This window comes from Hipposideros armiger, unplaced genomic scaffold (genome assembly GCF_001890085.2).
Source record: "Hipposideros armiger isolate ML-2016 unplaced genomic scaffold, ASM189008v1 scaffold_268, whole genome shotgun sequence".
Classification (NCBI taxonomy): Eukaryota; Metazoa; Chordata; class Mammalia; order Chiroptera; family Hipposideridae; genus Hipposideros; species Hipposideros armiger.
Genome location: NW_017731618.1, coordinates 944,817 through 953,671, shown reverse-complemented (window position 1 = coordinate 953,671; position 8,855 = coordinate 944,817). Strand labels below are relative to the sequence as shown.

Here is an 8,855-nt window from a genome sequence, read left to right as displayed (position 1 = left end):
CAATATATACAAATAATGAATCATTACGCTGTACACCTGAAACTAATGTTATATGTCAGTTATATCTCAATTAAAAACATTGAAAATCTACAGGTCAGTCTAAGAATAGTATTTTTGAAAACTGGTTAAGTGGCAATAAAATACTTGTCAATTCCATATTCTTTCTTTTTTTGCTTCATGAATGTATTAAAAATTCATAAAAACTCAAACGGCCAGCATAATGCAAATACTGGCAGACAATTGGCTACCTCAAAGTATTTTTATTACTGGATGAAATACTTATTGATTGATTAATTAACTACTGATTACCTACTTTATTGACCAAAAAACTGTCATTTCTATTAAAATAAGATTTTGCTGTGTTTCAAAAATTAACTTAATGCCAATATTTTATGCCAAAACCATTCTACAATTAGAATGGTTTGTAAAAATTATTTTAAAATGACTTCCATTAAGTTTTTATTAATAGTCCTTGGTAAGAATGACCAGAACTAGCTAACCTCTGATACCACACTTAACTAGTCTTTGGTGAAAAACAACTAGCGTCTTAAAGACAAAAAAAAAAAATGTAGTATACTTCATGCAAAAATATTATTGTTTTGATTATTTCTTTACTGTTTTAAATTTCATTCCAGAAAAATTGTTGCTGAGGACTTGAAGTAAAAATGATAGAAGTTGACAAATTGAAGTCAATCTTAAAAATATTTCCAAAGCTACTTTAGTCACTACACAAAATGCACCAAAACAACACATTATCATCAAACTCTTTCTTTTAAAATTTATTGAGGTATCTGTGTTTATCTTTAATCTGTATCTTCAAATACCCCATATCTTACTAACTATACCTAACTACCATTTGAGAAGGAAAAAAAATTCTCGGATTCTTTAACTAGCTTCATTTAGCCATCTTTTTCCTCATCGTGACATTCTCATTTTTAAAGAAGAAAAGCAGAGGTTGCACAATCTTACCCAGACATATAATCCTTTCAGAAATGCATTTGATAGAGCTATGCTGTAAGATGCTTCTGCTCTTCTGTTGTTCCTACTTAAACTGTAGTAACATTGCCTGCTCTTGTCAGCTTTTATATATTCTCATCCCATAAGGTCAGTACTTCAAGGAAATATGCAGAAGGCAATGCCTTTGCAGGACAAGTTGGACAAATACCTATGACTATATGACACAACTAAGCTGGCCCCCTAAGAGAAACTTAAGCTGAGAGAAACTACACCCATGAATATCAGTGGGCACAATTTGCAGGTCCAATAAATAGTCAAGAATGGGAGTGGAGGAGGGGGGATCGGCAAATATGAAGAAGCAAGAAAGGGAACAAGAAGAAGGAGAAATGATAGCATCAGATGCAAATAGAAAGGCATGGCCAATGTCAACAACAAAACCTCAAATTAAGGGAGTAGTTCTGTAGAAAATCATTCATAAATTCCAATTGTCACCATTTAAATAATATGGAAAAGGTTTTCCTGATTTTAAAGTGTGTTATTTGCAGATGGGAGAAAGCTGGAGAAGTGTCTAGAGAGCTTTGGGAAAAAGCTGGAAAACAAGGACTGCTCGGTATCAACACTGAAGAGCATCATGGTGGCGTCGGTGGGGACTTGTACTCAGCAGCCGTTGTCTGGGAGGAGCAGTAAGTATGGGGACTTTTGAAGTTGAATTTTGTCTTTTTATAAAGATTGAAATGCGTTCTAGTCTTTTTATAAGATTGAAAATTCAATGCAAAATGTTAAAGCTTATACCACTCATATACTCTTGTACATTTTTTAATTGTGAGAAGAAAAGAAAATCTCCTTCTAAGTTGTTTAAATAGATGCCGTTGAAAATTAAAGAGATATTTTCATTTCTAATTGACCCATTTGGTTATTTTCTCTCTTTTAAAAAGATATTTGAAAGAGAACAGAACAGTGGAAATATATTTCCATGTTATACTAAAAGTTTAAATTATAAGAACAAATGAAGATTTCAGTTGACGAATGGGCAAAAGATTTGAACCAACAATTCAGCAAAAAAGAAATGCAAATAGTTTTTTTTAGATGAAAAAGCTTATCCTTCTACCAATCAAATGCAAATTAAATTAACCTGGGGATATCATTTTGAGTATTTATAAAAGTTAGTGAAAACAAAAAACTATAATACCCAGTGCTGACAAGGTTGCAGTGAAAGTGACATACTCATATACTCTTGGTGACATTATGTAATAAAACAATAAATGCTTTGGGATTAAAAATGTGGATACATATGAAAAATGAAAATATTTTTTTCTTTTTGATTTAGGATGCCACTTTGGGGAATTTATTTTAAGGAAATAATTTAATAGAAAAAATAGCAGCTATGTAGAGAAATGATTATCATGTTAGATCATAATCCCCCAAATTTGGAAGCAATCTAAATGTCTGGCAGGGGAAGAATGAATAAGTAAATTATAGTACATGAGCAATTTGTAATATTTTGCAGCTGTATGAGATTATGACAACAATGTAAAAAAATAGAATTTTTTCATGTCATATAATTTAAAAAGAAGACAGTTAAATGCAAAATTCATATCATGTCTGCAGATATATTAGAATATGTCCGTCTGGTAAAGATATTTTCATTTTGCCAAAATGAAAGTAGTTGCTGTGTTAGGATAATACAGTTGTACATGATTAATATTTTTCAATGTTTTATTTTTTCATTCATTAAATAAATGTTCATCAAGCTCTATTAGAGTACTGCTATCATCTTAGTGCCAGAAACTAAAAGAATAGTAAAAAGTAAGAGAGAAAACCTTTAAGAACTTTATAGATTTGGGGAAAAACAGGCTATTATATAACACAATAAGACCTTTAACATTTTGGGGTGTTTTTTTTTAATTGAAAAGCGAAGAAATTAAAACCAGAACAATATAATTATTTTGTGCTTTAAATTTTCTTCTTTTTTTCTAAGATCATATTCAAATTGTACAGGCCCAGGGTTCAGTATTCATTCAAATATTGTAATGCCCTACATTACGAGCTATGGCTCAGAAGAACAAATTAAGCGCTTCATCCCCCAGATGACTGCAGGGAAATGTATCGGCGCTATAGCAATGACAGAGCCCAGTTCTGGAAGGTAAATGAACGTTCCATTGGTTTTGAAATGTCAGAAGCAGTGCTCTAAGAGCAAATATTTTCCCTGTGCTTATTTTATGCAAAACTGTGAGCAAAATGCCAGGAGGAATACAAAGATGCACACAGCATAATTCACATTCTCAAGTAACTTCAGACTCCAGGTGGAAAATAAGGCCTTCTATACAGATAGCAATAAAATAAGTTGTAATGTCGGCTATGTTTGAGATTCTTACTGTAGTGTAATGCAAAGAAAATGGAAGGTAGGATATGAGTTGAATTTTGGGCATGATGAGTTTTAGATGTGGTGTGACATTCACAGGCTGTTACAAGAGCAGATGTGGAACTCTGAAGACAGGCTGGAGTGGCAATAGGTTTTAAAAGCCATTTATGAAAATGAATGTGTTTATTTATTTAGTCATTTGACGGTAAGTGCCTTAGTAAGTGCCTTCAGTGTGCCATGTATACAGTGGTGAACAATACAGATGCGGCCTTTGTCCTCACTGAGGAAAATGACAAGAAACAAACAGATATAGTCACAATTATAAATTATGATAAGTACTACCCTGTTTCCCCAAAAATAAGACCTAGCTGGAAAATAAGCCCTCGCATGATTTTAGGTGCCAAAATATGGCACCTTGGCATACTGAATATTTTAAGCTGAAAGAGTTTGTGGGAAAGGCACCCTTCTCCCTGAAACTCATCATAAAACCCTCATGTGAGAGGTGCGTGCCCTCCATATCCTGGAGGAATATACTACGGCTTCTTCTCCGGTTAGGTCTTATTTTCGGGAAAACATGGTATGAAGGAAACAAGGTGCTATGCTGGAGATTAATGGTACATGTGGGTTTGGTAGGGAAGGAAAAAATGAATTTAAATATGAGTGCTAGAGAGACCTATAAAAACGGGTTACATTTAAACTGAGATCTGATGAATGAGAAAGAACCAGTTATTTGATTGAGGTGAAGAGCTTCCACGTGGTAGAACCTGATCCTAGCGGTAAAGTGAAAGGATGAAAAGCAGACCAAGGAGAGAGCTTGGGTATGATGTTTCATTTGAAACCATACAAAAAATATGGCAACAGAGACAGCAGGATTGAGTTTGAAGGAAATCCAGATGACTGTTACGTCGTGAGCACAGAGGGAAGTGAGTTCGAGTAGGCTATAGAATAGGAGCAAAGAGTTAATACTGTCAAAGCCAAAAAGACGTCGAGCATTGAGAAAAGGTCAGGGCAGGCTGCTGGTGACCTTTTGATTGTGATTTCAGTAGAGAAAAGGGGCAGAAGTTACTTTAGAAGGGGGTGATACAGGTATTGAGAACACAGGCTGAGAATACAGATGAATATTTTTCAGAGTTGGGGATGAAAGAGTATAGAGATGGGGCACGAGAAGGGAAATGGCTTATATTAAGGAGAGCAGTGACTTAGAAGCTAATGGGAAACAGGTAATGCAGAGGAAAACTTAAAGATGCAGCAGAGCAGAATTGAAAATCTAAGACTCGTTTCTGCAAAGATCAGGCCCCAATGTTTTAAATTGTCTTTTCTGATATGTCTTAATATGTCCTCGTGTCACTTGGTAATATGCTTAAGTTGTATTTCTCTTTCCCAGATACAAATCTATAATTACAAGCCAATACTGATATTTAATTTTGCCAAAATAAAAGGTGTTTGCTTTTTTTCTGTTGCCTAAAACGGTGAACCTCAAAGAGGCAGGGATTTAATCTTCTTCGTTTGCTTTTAAGATCATTCTCTAAAATAACTGGCTGACTGCCCAGTGTCAGACTAGCTCTGTGATCAACATGTTCCAGTTCTAACCCAATACATGCTAGCTCTGTCCTACAGGCAACAGAATAAATGAGAGATCTTGATTTTATCTTCAGCTTAATACAGGCAAACAAAAGTTCGCTTGATTTTTGTTTATTTATATCCTCTGTCCTCATCTGCAGTGATGTACATGTAATTATGAAGGAAGCTGAGAATAAAAGAATGGCGAGAAAAGAGGCAGATTTCTTTGAAGTTTGGTGAGGGCCGTGGAAAGAGCCAATCAGTTTGATATTTGGAAACAAGCAAAGGGGCCATGTGGGTAAAAGAATGCAAGAATGGAGAAAAGCTGCATGTGAAGATTAGGGTGTTGAGGAATTACGGTGAGAAATACAGAAAAATCACGTGGGAAGGAAGGAAGGAAGAAGATGGGACATGCTTCATTTCATCTGCTTTCAGAGATGGCGTGCCACTCTCCATTTTCTTACTTTGATTTGACCTTCACAGAAAAAAGGTTGAGTTAGCTAGAAAACATCCAGGCCTTCCCTGGCCTTTTCTCCTTCCACACACATAGGAGACTCCATTATGTATAATTATGTACAAGGTGTAATTAAAACATGGTGAATGTTTACATAAAAATAATTTATTCCAGTAAAAGACACGTTCCTAATAATCCCCTTCAAAATACTCCCCCTTGCTTCGAACACACTTATTCCATCGTTCGTGCCACTTTCTGAAGCAGCTCTGGAAGTCCTCTTTCCTGGATGTCTTTAGTTGCGCTGTCGTGGCTGCCTGGACGTCCTGCATCGATTCAAAACGTTTACCTTTCATGGTCATTTTGACTTTGGGGAAGAGCCAGAAGTCCCATGGTGCTAGATCTGGTGAATAAGATGGATGAGGACACACTGTAATGTTTTTATTTGACAGAAATTGCCGTACAGGAGCGATGTGTGACAGAGCATTGTGATGATGGAAGATGAAGTAAAGACACACACAAAAGAGGACTTCCAGAACTGCTTCAGAAAGTGGCAAGAACGATGGGATAAGTGTGTTCAAAGCGGGAGGGGGGGAGGGGCATTTTGAGGGGGATTAATGGCAATGTGTCTTTTAATGTAATAATTTTTTTTTATTTAAACATTCACTGTATTTTTCAATCACACCTCATATATTTGTATGATACCTTAACATTTTATATGCTTTCGTGTTGATTTTCTTCTTTGGCTATCATAATAACTTATATGAAATATAGAGATATTGTGATCCTTATTTAAATAGAATCCATTCCTTGCCTCTTCCATCTCCTGGTAGCTGATGGCATTGCTTGTCTTGTGGCCTCATCACTCCAATTTCTGTCTCTGTGGTCACACTGCCCCCATCCCCACCCCTTCTATCTGTGGAATCTCCCTCTGCCTCTCTCTTATAAGAACTGTTGTGATTGCATTTTGGGCCCATCCAGATAATCGAAAATAATTTCCCCATCTCAAGTTCCACATCTGCAAACCTTTTTTTCCATATAAGGTAACACAGATTCCAGAGGTTGGAACCTGCTATCTTTGAAGGTCATTAGTCACTGAAGGAGATTTTGAACTGGAAGCTACCTAAATGTTCAACAATAGGAGATTGTTTAAAAAAATCATGATTAATCCATGATGAAATTCTGTGTTGCTAATAAAACATATCTTAGAGAAAACCATTGTGTATTATTAAGAGATCGAAATCATATGTATGGTTCCAATTTTATAAAAATGCATAAATGTGTGTATCTGTTTCCATAGAGAAACACTGGAAGAATGTGTTTTTTAGATGTTCATTCTAGGATGTAAAATTATTTATTAAATCATTTTTCTTTTTGGTCTAGAATATTGCCTGTATTTTTATATTCTGGTTATGAATATTTGTTTATCTTATAAAAATATAAATTATTTTATATTTAGAAAAATAATCTACTTTGAGAGGAGGCTTGTTACCGGAAGTGGCATTTGAAACACAGTCTTTCAGATAGCTAAGCTTTTGATCAATAAAGATGGGGGGGTCGGCCGGGTGGCACAGTTGGTTAAGAGCGCAAGCTCTGAGCAACAGTGTCACTGGTTTGATTCCCACATGGGCCAGTGAACTGCACCTGAGCTGAGCTGAGCTGCCAGATGGCTCAGCCTGTGAGAGCACATGCTCTTAAAACAAGGTTGCCAATTCGACATGGGATGGTGGGCTGTGCCCTCCCCTCACAACTAGATTGAAAGTGGCGACTGGACGTGGAGCTGAGCTTGCGCCCTCCACAGCTAAGATTGAAGGACAACAACTTGACTTGGAGCTAATGGGTCCTGGAAAAACATAATGTTCCTCTTCCTCAATTCCCCAATAAAATCTTTTTAAAAAATAATAAAATTAAATTAAAAAGATAAGGGAAGCAACAAAAGTGAATGGAGACAGGCAAGTTCAATGTGATAAAAAACCTCAGGGATATAATAGACCTTGAAAAGTCATCTGAGTCCAGTTGGAGGGTCTTGAAGTCTAGTTGGGCTTTGTTATACTCTATAAAATCTGGCTAGTTTATGTAATCTTGTTTGTTTGTTTTTTGGTTTTTTTTTTTAGCTGAACCATCCTGCCACCTGTTGGCAGCTCAGCGACAGCTCAGCTTGGGCTGGGAATCGAACTGCTGTTGCTCAGAGCTTGAACTCTTGAGTGAGCTCTTAACCAACTGAGCCACTCAGCCAGCCAGTTTATGTAATCTTATATCATATATTCATTTGTACAAATAATTTAGAATATAGTACATCAGACATGATTTTTTTAGTGTATTTGTGTTAACATTCCTAATATTTGTTAAAGATCCATTTTTATAATGGTGTTACCAGTTTGAATTATCATTATATACATACTTACATAACAACATTTGCATGATTCAATTTTTACCAATTAATGAAATTTTCATCCTTTTTTTCAACTACAGTGATTTGAAAGGAATACGAACAAATGCCAAAAAGGATGGAAGTGACTGGATTCTAAATGGAAGCAAGGTGTGTAAAGAGGGGTTTCCACTACCCTTCTCTCTAGAGTCGCGACATGGGTCACAGTGTCTCAAAGACTACCTATTATTGATTGTGTCAGACCTAGGGACTCACACACGAACTGAGTTATTTGAGTTCACACAGGAATTGAGTTGTTTTGTTTTGGAGACAGTACAAATTTTGCAACATTTATATTACATGATATCTGTTCCTCTTCTTTGTTCCATTTTGCATGCCTCCTCACTAATATGGAAAATGTTGTGTTGGGGGTGAGTGGTTAGCTCAGTTGGTTAGAGCGTGGTGCTGATAACACCAAGGTTGCCAGTTCGATTCCCACATGGACCACTGTGAGCTGTGCCCTCCTTAAAAGAGTCAACTATGCCATTGTAGCATGAAAGCAATGTGTAACCAATGACCATGGCTGTTCCCCAATAAAAAAATTAGAAAGAAAATGTTTTAAATTTCAAACAGCCCTTATCAAACCAGAAGAGGGGAAGGTAAAGCTCACGTTGTCCAAATATAGGACAAATAATAGTTAATAAATTTGAAGTTGATGAGAAACTGGGGGAAATGCTTTCTTGTAAATATCAAGAAGAGTTTCAAAAGATCTTAGGAGAGAAAGAAATCTTTCATAGAATTTGAGAGGTCTTCAGTCTTCTGAGAGTCACACCAACCCACTGATAAAATTGGAAAGCTTCTCCAATTAAGATTATTACAGACAGGCTCAGAAGTAAGTATATCCCTTAAAATCTAATACCACTGATGGCAGAGGATTTGGGGTTTTTTTTTTTCTTTTTTTTCCCTAACACTGTCTGGTATACACTCAGTAAATATTTACTGTTGGCTGTTAAGAAAGGATGCTCGGGCCGGCCGAGTGGCACGATGGTTAAGAACTCGCTTGGGACGCCAGAGGGCCCCGGTTCGGATCCCACATGTGAGGGCCAGTGACACTGCCCTCCACAGCTAAGATGCTGAACAACAGCTCAACCTGGAGC

General features: G+C 36.4%; 1 protein-coding gene across 2 annotated transcripts in view; it reads left to right on the top strand.

The window, feature by feature from the left end:
* Positions 1-8,855, top strand: part of ACADL (acyl-CoA dehydrogenase long chain) — a 39,068-nt gene that overhangs the window by 9,598 nt on the left and 20,615 nt on the right. For both annotated transcript variants that reach the window (XM_019656910.1, XM_019656912.1), the window contains exons 2-4: positions 1,503-1,640; positions 2,936-3,100; positions 7,803-7,869. In XM_019656910.1, the coding sequence (XP_019512455.1) occupies positions 1,503-1,640; positions 2,936-3,100; positions 7,803-7,869 (370 nt within the window). The remainder of the gene's footprint in view (positions 1-1,502; positions 1,641-2,935; positions 3,101-7,802; positions 7,870-8,855) is intronic.